At 32.3% G+C, this 21,866-nt stretch overlaps 2 protein-coding genes across 2 annotated transcripts; both read left to right on the top strand.

The window, feature by feature from the left end:
- Positions 1 to 1,491: 1,491 nt before the first annotated feature.
- On the top strand, positions 1,492 to 19,127 carry LOC124947154 (putative aminopeptidase W07G4.4). Its single transcript, XM_047488907.1, has 8 exons — positions 1,492 to 1,970; positions 9,857 to 10,138; positions 12,593 to 12,701; positions 16,447 to 16,594; positions 17,799 to 18,151; positions 18,277 to 18,555; positions 18,644 to 18,883; positions 18,973 to 19,127. The coding sequence occupies exons 1-8, from the start codon at positions 1,954 to 1,956 to the stop codon at positions 19,114 to 19,116; spliced, it is 1,572 nt and encodes a 523-aa protein (XP_047344863.1). The 5' UTR covers positions 1,492 to 1,953; the 3' UTR covers positions 19,117 to 19,127.
- A 373-nt stretch (positions 19,128 to 19,500) lies between these two features.
- Positions 19,501 to 20,021, top strand: LOC124947155 (keratin-associated protein 16-1-like). Its single transcript, XM_047488908.1, has one exon. The coding sequence runs from the start codon at positions 19,502 to 19,504 to the stop codon at positions 19,967 to 19,969; it is 468 nt and encodes a 155-aa protein (XP_047344864.1). The 5' UTR covers position 19,501; the 3' UTR covers positions 19,970 to 20,021.
- Positions 20,022 to 21,866: the final 1,845 nt, after the last annotated feature.

The following is a 21,866-nucleotide window of genomic DNA, read 5'->3' on the forward strand; positions in this document are numbered from 1 at the left end:
ATTTAAAATGAGAGAAAAAAAATATTGCGAGTTCGAGCTTGAGTTTAATTAAATTTATCATAATAATCAATTGCAAACGATGAAAGCGTACGTATATTTGATACGCAAATTTTAGTTTGCGCTTTTTAATTTGATTTTATTTCTCCTTTTTTTGTTTTGTAAATATCGCAGTGTGCGCCATAATTGAACAATGAATGAAATAAATTCTATAATGCCATAAATGTCTATGAATTGACATCAATGAGCATATTTAGGTTTAATAATTCTAATTCTACTATTTTACAATAGTTCGAATATATATATATATATATATAAATAAATAAATATATAGCGTAGAAAATTTGTTAATGTTGGATGAGATAATGGATTTTTGCTAAATATGTATAAATGTAGATTTTGTACCAAATTAACGTTTATTATTCTTAAATATAATCTTCACAATTGAACATAGAATGTTTCAATCTACCCAATATATTCTATAGCTTGTTATACGCACGGTCCATAATTAAGATAATTAATTATTAATAACAAAGCCAGCTGAACGCACAAAGCTGTTGTGTATTATGATTTACTTTATGCTTTTGAAGAGAGTGTTTCCTTCAGTATAGAACGACAGTACCTTCGAATAAATGCTGTTGGTTGATAACTCAAATACTTGCTCGGTCGATAAAGTAAGTAGCAATCGACAAAATCTGCTTAGTAGATAACGAATAGGAATTACTTCGGTTAATTTTTATCTTATAGATATGGCCATGGTCAATGAGATTTCCTAGTTACAAGATTTTTTCACTATTTCAATCTCTATGTATATATATATATATATATATATATATATATATATATATATATATATCGAAAATGCGCATTCTCCTACCAGTATTTCGACTAACATGTTGGTAGCACTGTTATACTATGGTATATATATAGAACGATGCGGCTGGTTATCGATTGGGCTGACAAAGGCAGATTAAAACCTTCTGTTTTCAACTCTAACACCAAGCGTCGAAACAAAGCCCCCATATCTCCATTTTTTTCTTTCTCTAGTTTTTGAATATTCTGGTAAAAGATAAATTACATTTTTGTTCGGAAAAAATAGTTACCGAAAAGGTGGAAAAAAGTATGCAATTCGTCGGTTTTACTTAAAAACAAAAATAAATAAAATTACATTGCATTATCAAAAATAAGAATCTATTTTGAAGTATGCTCTTAAAAACGATAATAGAGTAGTTTGAGATTATGACGTATCACGAAGTCTTTAAAATGCAAGAACTGTAGTTCGGTATTGAAATTTACAGCGAAAAGGCGTGATTACGACAGGCGGTAAAGTTGAAAGCGCTCTACGGGGAAGGTCACGAAACTGTCAGTGCGTGGAAACTGTAGAGCCGACGATGACGTACCACTGCCATCTCCATTGGTGTAGTAGCAGTGGTAATGGCAGCAGTAGCGGTGATAGCGACAAAAGCGTGGCTGGTTATATTCGTGGAAAGCGACGAGGCGGAAGGTTTAGTAGTCGAAAGACCTGTGCTGCATCAAGTTGTTTGTTATATCGTTTCTTCATATAACAACGTTCGTCATTCATTTTCCTTTCTGCACGACAAGATAAGTCAATCACGTGGTCTATCACCTGGTGATAGGTTCACCTTCTTTACGTTCAACTTTATCAAGTTGGAATTTGACCGAAGGTCAAAATATGTTTGATTTATTTGGAATTCTGGATTCGTCGTAGCGTCTCCAAGCGATCGTCGATTCGTCTCCCTTCTAGATACCCCTTCTACCTACCTTCGTTTCTCATTTGTTGACATTTTTTTCTTTCCCTTCTTTTGTTAGACGAATGTTACAATCGGACAGACAACCGTGGTAGTAAGTTAGGAGTGAAACTCCGATATTATATATATACCAGAATTTTCGATCAACACGCGACTTCTCTCTTGCCAGTGAAATACGCTTCTCATCATGGCAGTCGAGTCGAGGTGAGTTTTCCTTCCAGTCTTCTCTTTCGATGTATGTGTCGTATTATACGAGTATATATACCACTCTCTCACAATCATCACTTCTACTACGTAGATGCGCGAAAGAAAGAACGCCATTCATACTCTGAGCGCGCCGGTTCGATGCTCCCGCAATCCTCTTTTCCCTTCTTTTTCTCTTCCTTTTTATTTTTTAGGGACGGTATGTCTCACCGGCTGTCAAATCCTTTGTTCACAAGCTAACCTCTATACCTGTCAGTCGACCAAATTCCGTACTAATCTTTCAGATTTCTTGTTCATAGAAAGTATATTTAAAACAAGCAACAAGGACAGACGATAATTTTGATGTCTTTCTCGCAATAAAATTACGAAAAAGAAATAAATTTGTATGTATGGTGCGTTTGACCATGAAAATTGGTACGGATTAATTTATAAAGAGTATTTTTTGAATAAATTTTTCTCGAATCATGTATTTAGCTGTTTCCTACTATTCTTTTTCATGTTATCATTATTTCACAACATTAATTATAAACAGTATAATTTAGAAATAATCTTATTTTTATTACTGCACATTTCCACTTTATCTTTTCCTTCTTCGCCTTTTTCTTCCTGAAAAATAAAGTATTGCAAGTGTATGCGTAATTAAAGCCTATGTAAAAATATATGATCATAGCGATGTAGTAAATATCACCTTATTTACGAGAGCTCGTAATAAATATCGAACATTGAAATTTTAATGTCCGATGAAATACAAATCTTTTAACACATTGTTGATCAGCAATTTTACTCAGAATTTATATCATGTCATCAGTTATTATTTCGTAATTGGATGTGGAAATGAAACAATATAAATAAACTTTTTTATAATGGTTTAATATAAATAAATTTTATTTAATATTTAACTTTTAATATTTCTTTTTGGTATAATAAATGGTGTAGCAATCACCTATATGTAATGGTACACAACAGGTTTAAAAAAAAAAAGAAAATTAGAACCTTTGACAAGCCACGGTTTTCCACAGTGTTTTCTTTCTTAGTAATATTTCAGCTGTAGAAACGCTGTTATAATAATAATCTTGATATATATGATGCCAATGACCAAAGGTATGGATCCAACATAGATGATATGGTTTCTTGCAGCTTTTTTCCTTGTCTCGAATAAATTTCGAAGTTGCATAGAAGTTGATATATTCGTCAAAGTTTATTAGTAGATGTTTTTTTTTTTTATATATTTATCATAAATCCACTAGTTATTATTACAAGGTAAAATAATATATATATATATATATATATATATATATATATATTATTTAAAGAGATACGGTTATCGTCCTTTAAATTATGATTCCCTTTTTTGATTTATTGAAAACTTGTTTCGTTCGATGGTTGTTCGTGTAGACTAAGCAGATCCACGCACTGAAATAATATTTTGTATATTATTCCCTTTAACCTTATCTTCGAGAAAAGTTGCTATCGTTAAAGCGAGATAGGCAAATTATAATCGCATTTTACTTTACAAACTCGATATCTAACACTCTCTTTCTCTTTTTTTTGTTTATCTATTCATCGTGTAGGAAAGCATCCTAGAGATTTCGAGTTTATCTGCTTAAAAGAATATTTTCTATTATGTATCTCCCATACGTTTATACATAATATTGTAACATAATATTTTAATCTAATATCAGATAACACTAGGTAGTATTGGATAAACGTTCTTATCGGTTTTTATCATTTCTTTTTCCAATGCTTTATCGATAGATATTTACATTGGTAGCACACGTAAGACTATCACGTAACATTTGTGCATATTGTTAATATAAATGCAAATGCATTGTACGCGACTATCTCCGAGCATCGTCACCAGGGAGCCTAGTTAATAATTACTTTTAACAGTTAGTCCAGTAACTTGTTACTAAGTAGAATCTCTTCGCGAATTTCATCTCAAACTCTTATAGTCGTATTTAATAGTTGTTTTCTTGGATCCCTGTTGAAAATTTTAACGAACTCTTCATGACTTCGAGACACGTTTTATTGATTACGGCTTGATGGTCGAAGACCATGTGACCATTCGTTGTATGTCTTCTGTCGAGAAAAGGAAACAAGTCACGGATTTTACAAGACAAGCTTATCTCAGAATGAAATTTTTATCATCATTTTTTTTATATCAAAGCCATTCAATTTTCTTGATGTGATATATAAAATTTTTTGTAATGCGATATATAAATTGAGTAAGCATAATGTAATTAAATTAAATATTTTAATCTTTATTCGCACGTCGATCTCTATCAGTTCATATTCTAAGAATAAAATTATTGGCTTATGATAATTAAAATAATATAAGTATTTATATTATTTTATAAATTTAAATTATATTAAATTTAATTTAAATTTATAAAATAGATATTTTCGACTGTATTTCCACTATAAATTGTCTAAATAACGTAGAAATACTACATCGATTATAGTGCTCGACGTGGTAGTGGATTTATTCATCTCACTATTTAATTTTAAATTGAATTTTTTCTCCAAGAATGTGATCGATCATTGTGCTTCTTTTAGACCAAAATTAATGTTGATATTACTATATGATAATTACTACTCTTCCAGCTCTCATATTTCAATGTTTAACTTGACTTATTCGTTATCTATGCGAAATCTGCCACGAGCCAATGTATCGGTCTCGTGCGTTATGATTTTTTTTAGTAAGTTATTCGCAGACGCGTCTATGTCAAATCGTCCGTGGAATTTTTCGCATGTACCACGTAGATAAGCCTGGCATTAAAAAGATTAAATTGTACAATAAAAATTAGGAATGTTTATTTTTATTTTGTTTTTCATCCATGTCTCTGATAACAGCAAAATCATCCATGTCCACAGAATGAACCCGCAGACTTTGACGATTAAACATATAAAGTGAAAGTATTCTTTTATTATAAAATCAGTTAAAACTCTGTCCAATGTTTATAATCAATTAAAATTCAGCCTTCATCTTATAAATAAGTCAATGAATTGTTTTCGATTTTAATGAAACTTTGGATTATTATCTTTTATAACGGTATAGAGTCCGTTAATGTTCGTGACTCATGATAAAAGTACATACATCAATTGCCATGATTATGTTCTGCCGTTTTTATAAATACGATCTATCTGAAAATATCTCCTTGAGATTTGTGAATATTAATGGCTAAAACAAGTACTAGTGATAAGTGATTTCTTTTGACAATCATGGCTTTATTATTTTTTAATAGAATTTTAGATGTTCGTCTTCTTAAAGGCATTGCTGTTTGATTGAAACCGTTTATCTAAATAAATAAGCTGCACCAACACATTCGGTGCTCTTTTGTTTTACTATATTAAAACTCACAAAATTACACAATTTTCGACAAACATTTGCCAACACATAATATACTGCAAAATTTACAGTATCCACTGCGCAAGTGCATGACGTATACGAGGTAGAAGAGAAAATAGGAACGTTTCTTTTTTTTCCGTTTCTAGCTTTTTATGACTAAAAAATTTTTTTCTGTCAATGTTGTCATACGGAAAAACGAACCAAGTTAGATGCTCTCTTGCGCTGCATAAAATGTTTTACGAGCATGTAAAGTTAATATAACAGATCGATAGAGAGCTGCAATTAACGTATGTGTACGTAATATGATATATTCTCATTTTCATCAACGACACACTCTAGATCGCCATTTTTTCTTTTATGAATTTATGTTATATTATACGGTGATTTAAAGATTAGTTATGGTTTACATGTTTTTTTTTTGTTTTTTGTTCTCGTTTTTTCACGTTCTTTCTTTATATTTTTTATAGTTCTATCGAAATTATGTTTCAAACAGCTTGGATTGTCATTTCGGTACTGTAGGCTTTCTTTTTTCTCTTTTCTTTTTTTACAAAGAAAAATATACAGAAATAAATAAGTGAAAATTTGTGAAAAATAATCTAACAGAAGATTATGAAAAGATTTATAAAATACTCGATTGAAAGAATAATGTTGTATTTTCATAAGAGATGAACCATGAACGTGAATTACGTTTTCATGACGTGAACTACGACTCGTGAACGTGCTATTATAAAGATTTCCTGTGATATCAACATCTCTATGATTCAGTCATGAGAGAATAAAACCGGTTTGATTTTCTGTCATGATAGTAACAAGCGTGAAACAGAATGTCTAGGCAAATAATTATACTTCTCAATTATTAAAACATTAATGTATTAATCAAATTATTACATATATATTAATTATTATATATATTAATTAAAACATTAATATGAGCCGTTTATTTTGAAAGTGGCCTAAGTCCATTTATCTTCAAATCGAGATATTTAAGGGTTTGCGTTTTAATGAATTTAAAAATATATGTATAGGATACTAATGAGTCATACTACTTAAGTTTATCTAAGGGTGTTAAATTTATAGTTTCTATTAAAATAGTGGCAATTATTAAGTGAATAATATGCGTTTTCTTATCAAGAATGGAGTTAGGCCACTTTCAAAATTAACAATCAGATTCATTATAAAATTTGAAGGTGCCCAAGTCGATTCAACATAATTTAAGATGCTTCAAATTGAAAAAAACAATATTCAATTTATTTTACATATCTTTAAAACACTTCGAAAACATAATCTATACGATTCAAAACATTTTTTAACTACATAACGTACAAAATTACAAACATAAATTTATTACAAAACAATTTACTACTCATCTAGATTTTGTGTGTGTGAAAGGGATTTGAAAAAATCATGATGTTCCGGTGGTATATATCGTAAGAGGTCAATTATGTCCTTCAATTTTGCTGTTGTAATTTGTCTAATATTTTTATACAGTGGTGTCAATACAATATTTTCGAACTTTCTTGGTCTATCCTGACGTGGTAATATATTCAAGACTTTAAAATTTTCATTTTCATTCATTGATGTCTTATAGAAAATTTTATACGGTTTATTTCTGACAAAACGCATCCAACATATTTTTAACCAGTTAATGTTTCTATTTTGCCCGGTGCACATGTTACTGTAAGCTATAATGTGTCTTTCTATAATGTGTCTTTTTTTTTTTAGACGAATATTGTTCTATAATTCTGTTTCTTTTTCGATTTCTTTTTAAATCATTAGTTATTATTTCTTTTTCACTATCTGAACTAAATGGTCTTGTTCTGTTCTTCCCCATGGGTGAAATAATTTCTAAAATTTAATATTAAATATAAAATTAATAATAATAAAAATTATTAATTAATTATTAATTTATAATTTTTATTTAAGTATAAATGGAGTTAGGCCACTTTCAAACTACACGGTTCAATTTTTGAACTAACTCTGAAAACTTATGTGCAAGAATTATCATATTTGCTCGGAATATAAGCAATTTGAAATGCTTTACTGATAAATAACATAAAGTTGTACATGTAATTATGGCATCTGAAAAAAATTGACAAATGGAGTTAGACCACTTTCAAAATAAAAGGCTCATATATGTTAATTAAAATATTAAAAATTCTATGTGAATACTTCACGCTTTCCATTAGACATAAAAATATCTGAAGTGATTCACGTGTATAATTTACGAATCGGCTTTTTTTTAATCGGTTAGTTTATCATCTACTACAGTAGTATACAATAAAAGGGATTCGGTTAAAGGGTATTAGGCAAGTTTTGACATTCGGTTTTGTCAGTAAAAACCGCATGCGGCGATTCGGTGAAACAAACGAATCAGTCGTTAGTGGTGCATATATCGTAAATGACGACGTTCATACGAATCAGAGATTCAATTGTTCTATCGGTAGATGCAGCATTAAACCAAGTCTATCGATGTTCAATTATTCCAGTAAATAAAGCAAAATCAAACAAAAAAGTTCCAAAAGTTGAAAACCTAATTGTGTGAACTTCAATAAGCTCGCGAGAAAATTTTCTTGATGCAGGTAACATAAAAGATACTCAATAAATTTAACCACTTGCGGTGCAAAGAAATTCACGGTTGCGAGTGTCAAAACAGTCGAGTGCAAATCACTTAGGGGCGCAAATAACATCACTGGGTTCACTATCACTTTCCATTTTACAGTCTGGGGTCAATACTGGTAACTTTACACGATGAAGTGTAAGCAGAAACTGTGTCTTGGTAAAGAATTTCATTAACAGTTGACGTGCCACGCATGTCATTTTGTATTGAAAACTGTATATTTTAAATTAATAAGAAAAAAAATGAAGGCACATGTTTACTTTAGAGTTAAATTATTGCGAATTGCTCTCGAGAGTAATAAGACATGGACACGTATTCATTCAAGAAATATGAATGCCTTGAATTCTGATTAAAGATCATCATATATATTGAAAAGATTAATAGTTCGTATATCTATGAGATTTAAATAAAAGTATCAATTGTTGTCCGAGATTATTCATCTTACGGAAGATTAATCTTAAAATAAGTGCGTAGATAGACTTAAGACAAAAAATCATTAATTGTCAAGGTATAAAAATTAAACGTGATAAACGTTTTTAGACTAACTTTAGAAAGAAAGAAGAAAAATGGCATGACGAAATAATGACCATTAAAGGAGTAGTAAAAAAAATGTGTTTTGTGAAAAGGTTACTCGAATACTGATGGATAACTTAATTTCGTAACTTAAATGAGTATTTAGTTTATGTATTTCGAACTTTCAACGAAGAAAATATATTGCGTTAAAAAACGAAATAAAACATACGCAGTATTTTACAAATTTTATATTAAAATTCTTTGAATAAAAAAGCTTTTAATTTTGCCTTTTTTCCTCTTCTAATTTTTCTTCTCATGCAAACGATTGAATTTCCTTACGCAGTATATGTTTTTAGATATTTGGTTTCATTGGACGTGACGACTCGCTTCCGTCATACGGTTCCGATTGTAAACGTTGCAATTGCGATCGAACCATACCTTTTTATTCGCTTTGTCAAGTTCGCGGGGTGGCACACAATGCATGCAACGCGTTAAACGAGCATAACTCACTATATACGTATAGAATATTAAATGGAGTGAGACAGAGACCCAACGATAATTCATTGCCAGTTTGAATCGTGACATTCATTTCTCGTCCATAGCGAGAAATCGCAAAATCAACGAATCGAATAAAGGAGTGAAAGAGAAAGAAAGATCCTGCGCGAACGCAGGACGTTATTTTACAAATAGAAAATGGACACGTATTGATAATCGGTTAAGGCGGAGAAGTTATCGTTTCGTTCATCTTTCAAAATGGAGCATCGGATACGAAAGAAAGATGAGACGAATAATATTCCATTATTGTTGGTATTAATAGATCTCGTTTTCTCCTCGTCTTATTTATCTCCATTTCAATGGCTCGAAAATGCAAATATCGAGATATCGGACGGTTTTTTCGATATACAAATGAATTTTGTTTACAATGGAAACGATCTTTTCATTCTGCTTGCTTTGAATTTGAATTGTATACTTTTGCGATATTACTTAGACAGAAAAGATAATTTTGTAAAATTTCAAAACGTTGAATATCTTGATATTTAAATATTAAATTATTCACATAATCTATTTTTAAAATTTCTTTTATAATATTTAGAAGACTAGAAGTACATATACTTTATAATAAGAATAAACTTGTATACTTTTAATAAAAAAGGGAGTAAAATCTAATATAAACAGAATGACAATGAATTTTCCTGTATTTTATATAAAAAGAAAAGTATTTTTGAAAAATATTAAACGAATACATTGATTTGTGTAATATTTAGTCGGAACTCTACTATAAAGTTTTATTTTGCCAAATTTCTTTCATCTCTCAAAGAGATAAGCGTGTATGTATAATAGCTTATAACCGAATAGCTATACACTAATCGTCTTTTCGGCAATCAATAAGATGACAATCTGTTTTAGATGGATGCCGTGTCAGTTGAAAATTGAACCGAATATCTGCAGCTGCGACTACGATGGTATAATCTTGGTCTCCGGGAGTGCGCCTGGTTTCGATGAGCCAGAACCGTTCAAAACGGTCCTCTATAGCGCTGCACAGATCGATTCCGCCCTCGGTGTAATTGGTGCTGTCTTGTCGATCAACCTGCCTGCGAAAAGACTTATTTATAGTCCAACTGGACCACTCAACATGGATTATCATGATGTACGAAGCTTTGGCGAGGCCGCCACGAAGGGTATCGTACGGTAAATTTATAAACATTAATTTAATTTTCGAGAAGAACGATTTGAAAAATTAATTGAAAATGTATACACTTATGAAAGATGTCTTCTAATAAATTCGACAAAATCGATTCTATAACATATATATACATCAGTATTATTTAAGTCCATAAATAAAAAGAAACTTTTCTTTAAAAAAAAGTCTTTTTTACACAACTTTACGTTCTGAGGATATAGTAGATATGTGTCCTTTTGAAAAATCGCAATTGAAAATTTCAATAAAAAGATGATGAATCGTATACAAATACGATAAATTAGATCTTCAGCTAAGTGCGTAAATTTCAAGAATGGATTTAGATCGCTATATCGGTGTACTTTTTATATTAAGTTAAATCGTTTTCGCCGATTAACAGGTTAAAGAAATTATATAGATCATTAATAACAAGGAAATATCTTCAGAACTAGAAATCACAAAGATTTGCAAGATCGTATTAAAGGGTTCATTTTTTAAATATTTTTCTACTGTATTATTAACAACAATTTATTAAAAAAGTTTTATTATAAACAAATTTGCAAAAACAATTTTTTACAAATCATAACAGAAACCAATAATTCTGAAATCGATCGCGAAGAAGAAAAGTAAGGCAGTTTAAAGAAGATAACAATTCATTGCAAGACAAAGATTCTACTAAATGGACATAAATAAAAAAGGAACTCTCATCAAATATATTATTAGTGTATTAGTTATATACAGATATAGAATAGTAACTTTAAATTTTAAGATAGCGATAAAGATAATTAACTTTCACAGGAAGTAAGAAAGACTAATTTAATGGAATCATTAAGAAATAGGTGTATACTGGAAGCAGTGGCACCTATGATGTCGACAGACGTTATTCGCAAATTTCCTTGATTATCACCAAGACAGGAATTTCATTTTTCAAGAAAATTCCACGAAAATCGAATGAATGGATCGCACGGAATTTCGTTTGCACATCCAGATACATTTACGTGCGAATTCGTGTAAAAACGTACACAGACATATTTCAATGTAATAGCGTACTGTCTCACGAACATATACACATAGAAGTAGAATCCAATACGCAAGCTAAGTGTCGAAACGTGAGTATTCGGAGAGGTAATTCTCTCTCACTTTCTCTCCTTTCTTCTCCCCCTTTTCTCTCTTCTCTCTCTTTTTTTCTTTCTTTTTAGTAGAACAGGCAATTCTGGAATGCGAGTGAAGGTGTCTAAAATCAAGCAAATGTAATATCGAAATCTCTTTGATTAGTTACTTTGGAAGAATATGGTGTGCATTAAAACGCCACAGTCAGTTAGTGGCACGAACCGATTTTCTCCACCTTCCTTTTTTTCATCGGACAACGAAGAGAATCGCCGAAAGCGACGATCCGAAAACAGATATCTCATTTTTTAGCGTTGACACATCATCGTTCTCGTTGCCGGATTTAATTATCTTCATTTCGTGCTGGAAGAACGACTATTCTTCCCGCGTTTTCTATTTCCGCGTCACGCTTGGACACAGCTAGACAAAAGAGCGTGTCGAAATTCTGCGCATAATCTATAAATACTAAAAGAGATAGAAAGAAATGAGAGAATGACGAGAGAGAAAAAAAGAGAAAGAGAGAGAGAGAGAGAGAGAGAGAGAGAGAGAGAGAGGAAGAGAGAGAGAGATAAAAAGAGATTCGTTGAATTTTCGTAACATCGATAGTTCGAAACATGTACCGAAATGTTTTATTAGCAGGTTAAACATTTAAATGACTGCATGTTGTTCGACATTAGTGAATTCTTGCGGATAATATCCCGTGTGCGAGAAAAAACGTCCTTTTCTCATTCGAAGATCATGAGAAATTCCTTTGAAACGACAAATGAATCTTTTTATTAGACTTCGTATACGAGTGCAACTTTAATTACATAACTGAAGGCGACAAATTAATGGCGCACCACCATCAAATTGTATAAACTTTTTCGTGCTTGGAACATGCGTAAAAATAAATTGGATAAACATACTATGCAATTTTCGATTGAAATCCTAAATGTAAAAGCAGCAATTTTAACAAATTGAAACGAGAATAAAGATTTTTGATTGTTGACACTAAACACTATATCATGGTCACTAGTCAAACGATACTGCTCAAAAGCGATCTCGATATACCAGGAATTAATGGGAATTTAACTCCCACCGTAAACCACGCCGACACGGAAATAGATTTGTCTTTGGACATCGTAAATATAAAGAGTACAGAAAACATTGTACAAGAGAAACATACACATTTAACGTTTTAACCTTTTGATTTAACAAAAAGATATGATATTGCATCGGTAATATGCTGTTGTATTTAAATGAGTTATCGATAGAGAGATCATTTAATTATAACATTTAGTTATAACAGAAGCCAATAGATAGGGAAAAAATCCATTTATCTCCAGTCACCAATCTAATCAGATAATTTTGTTCAACAGAGCTCTCAAAGCTGGAGTGAGATGTCCGTTGCTAGCACTTTTACCAGATGTCCGTTTCGAAAACGTTGAACTGGTGACATTGCTCGGTGCTCTGGAAGGTCTCTATGTGGTAAGTAATAGTCAAAAGAGAGAACAACATTTCATTCTCGTCAATTTGTTTAATAAGAATTGAAAGAAATCTGTAAACAGTGTTAAAGCGTGTAATGTATAAAGGGAATACAAGTGTGTATACTTGAATAAATACATAGAACCTTTTACGAATATAATAGAAAAGACGTTTTGCGTGTGCGTGCTGTGTTACAAGCGAAAATACATTTTCGAGATAGCTTGTTTTGTGTTTACTGATTCATTATCAGAGGAAAACCGTTTAAAGCGTTGAGGGCAAAGTCGATGCAGCCATATATGCAGCTGCGTTCACACAATGGGAAAGCCTGTCTGTAATAGTATCTCGAAGGAATTGCTATCGCTTAGCAAACTTAGTTCTGAGAGAATTGTTTGATCTATCTTCCTCTCTCTCTCTCTCTCTCTCTCTCTCTCTCTCTCTCTCTCTCTCCTCTTTCACTCTTGGCATTTATCCTCGTAAACTCGTGGATACTAAGGTATATCACACACGTGACATTAACCAATGAGTCGAGACGCATCTCACAGCTAATTCTAGTCAACCGTTTGCTTCATCTTAGTGAAAGTTTGTCCTCGATCAAATCGATTAAAATATAAAAAATTCTGATAGACCAAGGATAGGTCGTTAGAAAAATTTTCTTTGTAAGTAACATTCTCCTATTATCTTTCAGTTAAGCTAGAAGAATGGCTAAAATGTCGAAAGTTTATGCAAGGTCACGTCGTAACGCAAATATTGGCAAAAGATAACGGCGCACGCGTATTTTCACCAGCAGCTCACAGAAACTTTCGACAAATGCAGTGCACGGTTAAAAGCCTGAGAGTAGTGACACAAAACTTCTAACAAGTTCTTACTCGCTCTCTTTATCTATCCCTCTCTCCCTCTTTCTCTCATTTTCTACTTCTTTTTTTTCTCTCTTTCTCTCTCTCTTCCCTTGTTGGATGTTGTATCATTTCCTTCTTACCCACTTGAGCAAAGAAATCCTTTCTTTTTTATTAAAAAAATAAAATTCACTTCCTCTTAAAGGAACATATACGAAACTTAGATCGAAAGCTTCTTTATTTGAGGTGATTGAGACTTGTAACCTTTTGACATATAAATGAAATAGAATTCGATACGATTAAGAATATTACTTAATATATATCAATTTTTACAAATAAAATTACCACCTATATTATAGAATAGGAATTCTTAATCATATGTTCACGGCACAAATGTGCCCACAGAACTATTTGCATGCAGCCGCGATAAATTATTAAATATCAGACAATAAATTATAAATGAAAAATATTACTATTTATATAGTTATAAATATATATAAGTGGGTTTAGGTCAAAGTATTTGAAAAACAATAAATGCTTTTATTAAAACGAAGATATAAGCAGGTTCTCTACTGTCTTCCGAGATATACAAAATTCCTCTCGTCTGTACATTCGGCCGACACTCAATGCTCGATAAAACTCAACTACTCTACTCTGTTCTACTCTCTTTATACTCTCTACTCTATTTTGTTTTGTTATATTCTGTTCTCTTTATACTGATGCTAGTCTTTATATTGATTATCATTTTTTTTCACTCGCTCATCGCTTTCTTTCATCCATGTATATCTTTTAGCATACGGGTCTAAAATATTATCATTTGAGCATGTCATGAATGTTGTTATTAACATAATTAACAGTATTAGTGCAAATCCTTTATCACATCGAATGTTGAAAGCCTTACTAAAAAAAATGAATCAACCGAATCTAATCTTATCTTGCACACAAATATGAAATGATTTACTTAAAGTAAAGCTTTCGAAATACTTTTTATTCTGTTAAAAGAGATTAAAAATTTTTTTAATTCAAAAGGTCAAACATTTAAATAATTGAATGACATTTATTGAATTTTGCTTTTCTAACGAATATTTAAAAAAAAATTAAAATATTTTAATATTGAACTTCAAGGAAGAAATAAACATTTAGTTGGAATGATTAATTTCGTAACAACATTTAAAAATAAAATACTATTTTGGATATTTAAATTAAAAGAAAAAATATATATATATATAGGATATAAATATAGGACATTTTTTGAAACGCTACCTGGAAGATACGGACTGACTAATTCAGATCATTTACTCTCGATTACTTCATTAATACAGATACTGTAATTAAGGTGTTAAAACTTAAAATACTATGGCTCTTTTCTTTATCTCTGATCTATTCAAGGCTTTACTCATTACTCTTCGTTGGTTTACTCAAGATTATACGCGATACTTTTAATTCTGCTCTATGATATTTCTTCTTTCGTTGGTCTACTCAAAACTTGGTCCACTCAGGACCTTCGTTGTTACTCCTCGCTTGATCTACTCAAGACTTTTCTTCCATTGTTCTTTTTCGATTACGTACACTCCACAGTCTTTCTCATCCTCACTCACATTTGTGCACACGCATTTGGTAACTTTTATCGCTCTTTTATCCTGTTCCTTTATTTCGTTGCCTATCTTACACACGCTGCATTTCCATCTCACTCACTCTCTCAATATCACAGAGAGAGAGAGAGAGAGAGAGAGAGAGAGAGAGAGAGAGAGAGAGAGAGAGAGAGAGAGAGAGAGAGAGAGAGAGAGGTATGAGAAGGCTTCGTAGGAGAAAAAACGAACGAATAGATAGCATTCCAGAAGCCTGGTAGCCGGCTAGGCGACCTAATTAGCGAAATACTCGAACGCTCTAGCAGCGGCGACGCAATTCGAATTCGTAGCCTTCTTTCCTAGCCACCATCTCGCTCCCTTTCCCTCGACGAGGACGAATAGGAGGCATCGTTTTCCAAATACCGGAAAACGCCTTTGAAATTCCGACAGCGCGTAATCTGAACGTCGTTCTAAACTCTTTTTGTCTTCTTTTCAGCGAATTCTGAACATGACTCGACTACAACGGATTCGTCGGAATATCGGGTGTTTAATACCAGTACATTATTTCGATAAGTTATACGACATTAGAAGCACCGATATCCGACGTAAATTGCTTTTGCCCTTTTTTCCCGGCTTGTCGACAAAAACATCTGTGAAATTCTATTTCTGTTCTTTTCCCATTCTTTTCTGAGCTTTTGGCAAAATGTTTTTCTTGTCTTGTAAACTTACGGATTGCTTGATTTTAATTATTTTTATCTCGACTTTTTTCCTTCTTTTTCTTTTAAGAGATTATTATCTCTTTGAATAATAACGAAGTATGTTACTCCGAATTTGCGAATTTAAAATTTAAACAGCGATTCTTTGTCCAACAATTTTGTTTATTCGATGCAATTAACTAAAAAAACAAAAAAAACCGGTGAAGAAGTTCTCGTGGAACTTTTAAGTTTTAAATGTTGCTTATAATCATAAATTATCGATCCTTCGAATTCAGGCTGAACCAACAAAAGAATATCGTTACAATTTTAAAGTTGCTCCTCGTTTTTTTGTCAAAAAAGAGGCTCTCCGTAGATATCGGTTATTACTTCCATAAATCTTATCCCATGAGATTTCTTTACTCTTTCGAACATCCTTTGCGTAAAGATAACGTAGTACCTTCTTGATCTTTTTTTCCTAGCAATCGACTTCGCGAAGCAACGAAATCGTACGACCGTGCATAATTTCTTACGCAGAAATTGCAGTACTGTTTTTGTAATTTACGAATCGGATCGAAGAAACAAACTTTTTAAAGAAATAAAAAAAGACCAGACACGTCGAATCTTTTTAATGTATATTTTCTACATTTTCTAGCCTCTCGAGGTAAGAGAGATATGTCCTGAACGTTGCTACAAGGCGTGTCAACTAGCAGTCTGGAGTCCAATTTGCAGCAAAAAACTACAGGGTATAGTGAAACTAGCCTCAGCCTTGGAAAGTGGCAGATACGTCGCAAGGGACATCGGTAAGTCCTCTTTCCTTTGCTTTCTTTTTTGATTGAATACAGTTCACTATCGCCAACGGCATGCCCCACCGGTCCAAAATCCCTTGCAAGTTTATCGGGCGAATCGAGTAACTTTCTCAGTCGAGTAAGAAAAAGAAAAGTATCTCTCTTGATTCCTTTTTCGCCGCAGGAATTTCAACCTTTGGACGATCTCCCAGCTTTAAGGAAAATTTGTCCGAGCAATTGAGTTTCTTGTTATTCGTATGCATCTTCAAATTGTTTCATTTAAAATCAATCATGCCTTTGAAACATCTATTTTCCTCGAAAGAAAATATATTGCAGTTCTTGCTCAACAATGTAGACTTCGATAGAAAATAAACTTTGAAAAATATTCTAAGTTATTTATTTTTTCTTATCTATGTCTAGTTATCTATTTCTTCAGAAAAACAATGACGTAAATATCCTTAATTTAGTTTTCTAAGTGTTGTTGATAAAAATAAGGTTGACTGTAGGTGTTCCCCAATTTACTACGTTAACATCAACTTTTCTACACTTTGTACATTCACCTTCAGTACTAGTAAGAATGAAAAGAAAAGAAAGATAATTCAATTTCGTAGAGTAATCTATAACAACCTACCTCTCGGGATTTGGCCTGAATTTAAATCACCCGTCTGCTAATATAAAGAATAAAATAATAACTCTAATAGCGTATCTTTTAACTTGGATAGGTAAACAATTCTGATATAATTTTTATCGGAAATGCTTTTAGCCTTACTGCCTAATGTTTAAGATCGATTTTCAGCTTCCTTATAAGAACGCCGTATAAATATGCAACGAACGTCGATATGTTTACCAAGTTGATCGATGTTAAACCATGTAAAACATTCAAAACGTTTAACAGCATTTGTATATGTAAGAAAAAGAATATACGACCGCGTAAATATGTACAGATTCATTTAATTTAGAAAAAATATTTATCCACTAGAAAGTACCAAGAAAAAGATCGTGAAATTCATTACGACGAAAGTGCATTCAATCGAAAGATTTAACAATGTTGCAAGAAAACGAATAATGCTATCGACATTTTTTCTTTTGTTACCCTGCTTACGTGCTTGTTGATACGTCGTCGAACAATGAAATAATTTTCCTTGTTCAATCATCTGGAAATAATAATATTGGCTTATTTTGTTTTGGTAAATAAATAAATATATTAATTAATTGATAGGTGGAGCTGATCCAGAGAGAATGGCACCGCCGAGAGTGGAAGAGTACTTGGCCGAATTGTTTTGCGGTTCGAATGTGACAATGCAGGTGATATCTGATCAGGATACCTTACTTCAGGAGTATCCTCTCTTTGCCTGTGTCAATCGGGCAGCCTCGGTAATACCGCGTCATGCCGGCAGAATCATCTTCCTGACTTACGAACCACAGAATCCTGCCTGCGTTCTAGAGACTGTAATGCTTGTAGGCAAAGGTGTCACTTACGATACCGGTGGTACGGACATTAAATGTCAAGGGGCTATGTACGGAATGTCGAGAGACAAGTGCGGGGCTGCTGCTTGCGCGGGATTTATGCAGGTTTGAGTTTAATACTTTCAAGGAGAAACATTTTTTCTTTAAAAATTTCATGAACAAAAAGATTTGATCTAAATATAATTTATATATTTTAACAAATAAATATATAGAAAAATAATGTTATTCAGGTAGTGAATCTTTTACAACCACCGACAGTGAAGGTAGTAGCTGCACTGTGCGTACTCAGAAACAGTGTCGGTGAGAATTCCTATGTTGCCGACGAGATAATAACTGCAAAATCTGGAGTGAGAGTACGCGTTGGTAACACAGATGCCGAAGGTCGGATGGCCATGGCTGATGCGCTTTGTCATATTAAAGAAATGGCACTTTGCTCGGTGAATCCTCACATCTTTACTGTGGCGACCTTGACCGGTCATGCTCATTTATCGGCTGGTACTGGATATTCCGTAAGTACTTTTATTAATTTACTTTTATCCTTTCTAAGTTATTATTTTCATTGATATCATATTTTCACTGATCTCGATGATCTTAAAGATTGCCATGGACAACGCCGTAGCTAGGCTGGTTAGTAACGCAGAAAAGCTTCAAGCTTCAGGTGAGACAATAGGTGATCCCTTCGAGATATCCAGAATACGCAGAGAGGATTTCCGTCTCCATGAGGGACGTTCGGAGGGAGACGACGTGTTACAGGCAGTAAACAAATCAAGTGTGAGAACGGAAAGAGGTCATCAGGGACCTTCGGCCTTTCTGATTATGACCTCTGGCTTAGACAAAGTATTCACTAAATTTTAATTATAACAAAAACACTTTATTATTTTTTGCTCGTATTTATTTATGATCGAATGGTCATGAATTACTTTTAGAATGGTACTCATTCCGAGAAGCCGCTAAAATACTGTCATCTGGATATAGCCGGTAATGCCGGTGATATTCCAACTCAACCAACAGGTTCACCGATCTTGGCATTGGCTAAACGATTTCTTCTGGATAAAATTATGCCTTCCTAGGGCAACAAGAAGAGTACAAAAAAGTGATAACGAGTATATTTTTCAGGACCTCTGGAAGACTATCTACCTTTCCCCATTATTTCGAACGACTCATATTTCTTAATGTTATCCCACGTTTTTTCCAAAATCCTTAATCTTTACTTTATTCCAGTTTTCGATTATTAACGAATTACTTTCGAAGTGATGAACGCATATTTTTTTTCTGGTTAATATTTAAAATTATATTTTTCAAGTATCGTTATCGATGTGACTGCCAATTAAAGCAATATAATATGTACTGTCACTTTCTTTCAGAGATGAATATTTTATTGATAATTGACAACACCGAGAGTATTAATGACAAATTTAATAATTGTTTCATTATAATGACATTTAAGACCTTTTGATGCTTAAGACTTGTTTAGTTTTTATTTTTCCTTTTCGATATCGATTACAGCATGGGGCTTGCAGCTGTTCACCCTTAAAGTACACGCACATCGACATACACGGTCATTTGCCGCGTCCACATCACCTACCTTACAGCGGAAATCCTGTATTGGCATTGTCCTATTGCTACCTAATCCAAGGAAAATGTCTCACAGTACGCAACGATCTACCTTTCGAGATGCAATACGTTTGCGAAGTCGATTGCAAATCTGTCCACATACCACCATGTCAACCTTGCACGATTCCCTGCGAGCCTGTTCCTATACCCTGCACAGCTTCTCCTTGCGGTGGATGTCTTCCAGATTCTTGCTATCCACCCTGTCAACCCTGCCAACCATGTCAGCCCTGTCAACCATGTTCTACCTGCCCAGAACCAGTAACAGTCTTAGAACCTATGTGTCAACCGAATGTTCAAAGAAAGAACTAATGACACTTTGCTATATATTTTGTTTTTTTATAATAAAATATTTCAAAAACTTTTTGAGCGCATTTGCTTATTTTACATCATCATTTTTGTAACGTAATATAAAAATCAGTTATATAATTTCATGATGTATTATAACTTGAAGTCTTTTTTTATTCAATTCTTATGTAATTAAATAAAATGTAGATTATACATTTCACAAAGTGCGTTTGGTATTATATATTTTCAATACAAGATAAGTTAATCTTCGAAAGATAAAGTAAAGCTACCAAAAACATGATTTAAGTATCTGTAATAAATTAATTTTAATTAATATCTTTTAAGATTTTATTTTTAAAAAAATGATAGAGTGGATTGAAAATAACAATATTTGCTTTGAAACATTTTGATATCTATAATCGTTTATAAATAATAAAATGTAAACAAATAATATCTTCAAAAATGTTTTGTGCTTTCTAAAAGTGAAACAATAATGACATAATTGCATTTTAACGAACAAATTTTCTATTTATATACAAAACTAAAGCATTTCAAAACAATTTTTAAATTTTTTGTGTATAATTTTTGTGATTATTTAAACAAATTTTAATTTTTTTCTTGAGTACAATGGTGTTTCATAAAATTTTTTGACATATATTAGGTGGACCGGAAAGTAATGTCGCTTTCTTAAATTAAATTCAAAAACGAATAAATTTTTAATAAGTTTTTATTTTTAATCACAATCAAATATCGATATGCGCAGAAACGACATTACTTTCCGGTCCCCCTAAAACAACTGCTTAGGAGGAAAAATAGAAAAACAATAAAAAGCCAAAATTTTATATTGGTAACGGACAATGGAAAAAATAGAGTATTTCTTAAGAGAAAATTCTCTACATAGCCATATAATTTTATAATTTATTGAATTTTCGAATTTATAGAATTTTTTCTTATAAGAATTGGTAAAAAACAGGCATATTGGCTGTTGGTAAAGTAGGTTTCCTTCATCCATAGAGTATAAAGTATTTTATCGGCCGTGTACTTTTTACAAGTATAGTTTCAAAATTTGTCCTGCATAAAATTTGTATTACCAGCATATGCTTGTATTTTTGATATATCGAAATAAGAGCGTGATTTCTTATATCGATAATGTAGACTTCTGTATCCCGCGCATATTAAAATTCTCACATCAATTTATTACAAAAACAATCAGATATTAACTCTAAATTTTATTGACAAAGGGTATACGGTAATTCAATTTTTACACATACTTAAAGAAGGATATATATATATAGATTTGTATTAATCAATTGCAAAATTCCAGACAATTCTGCCTCTTTTCGAAACATAAATTCTTATGCATTATCATTGAAAAATTATTGAATTGAATTGAAATCAATCTAATCGAGAAAGAAAACAAAAAAAGGAAAAAAGAATCGATTAGAAAAATCGATCATTCTTCTCCGCTCGTCCTTTCGGCTTACTGCACGAAACGCAAAAGGTGCAAATCATAAGCGTGAAACGCTCATGGAAGGGAAACTTAATTACGGGCACGTCCTTTCTTAATTAAGAGAAAATGTTTGGCGTATCTTGACGAGATTACGGTGTGCGAGGCGGGCTTCCGTTTGCTGTGCGCCAGCGTGCGCGTTCTCTCACGATCGAAGGCCCGATCCAAAACAAACCTCGGCATTCTCTTCGCTCGAGCGACTACCGCATTGATTAAACGACAAGCGAGAGAAATCGCTGTTCGCAATGAATCGTTCGACACGAGATATCGCGTTCATTTGTAGCGTTATATAAACGTTTAAAAAATACATCACTTCTTTTTTCACTGTTTCATATGACTGATCTTTTATTAAAAACTTTGAAGAATTAAATGGTTGAGAAATAAAAATTTTAAACATCTTGAAAGTAAACAAAA

Source organism: Vespa velutina, chromosome 2, assembly GCF_912470025.1.
Source record: "Vespa velutina chromosome 2, iVesVel2.1, whole genome shotgun sequence".
Lineage (NCBI taxonomy): Eukaryota > Metazoa > Arthropoda > Insecta > Hymenoptera > Vespidae > Vespa > Vespa velutina.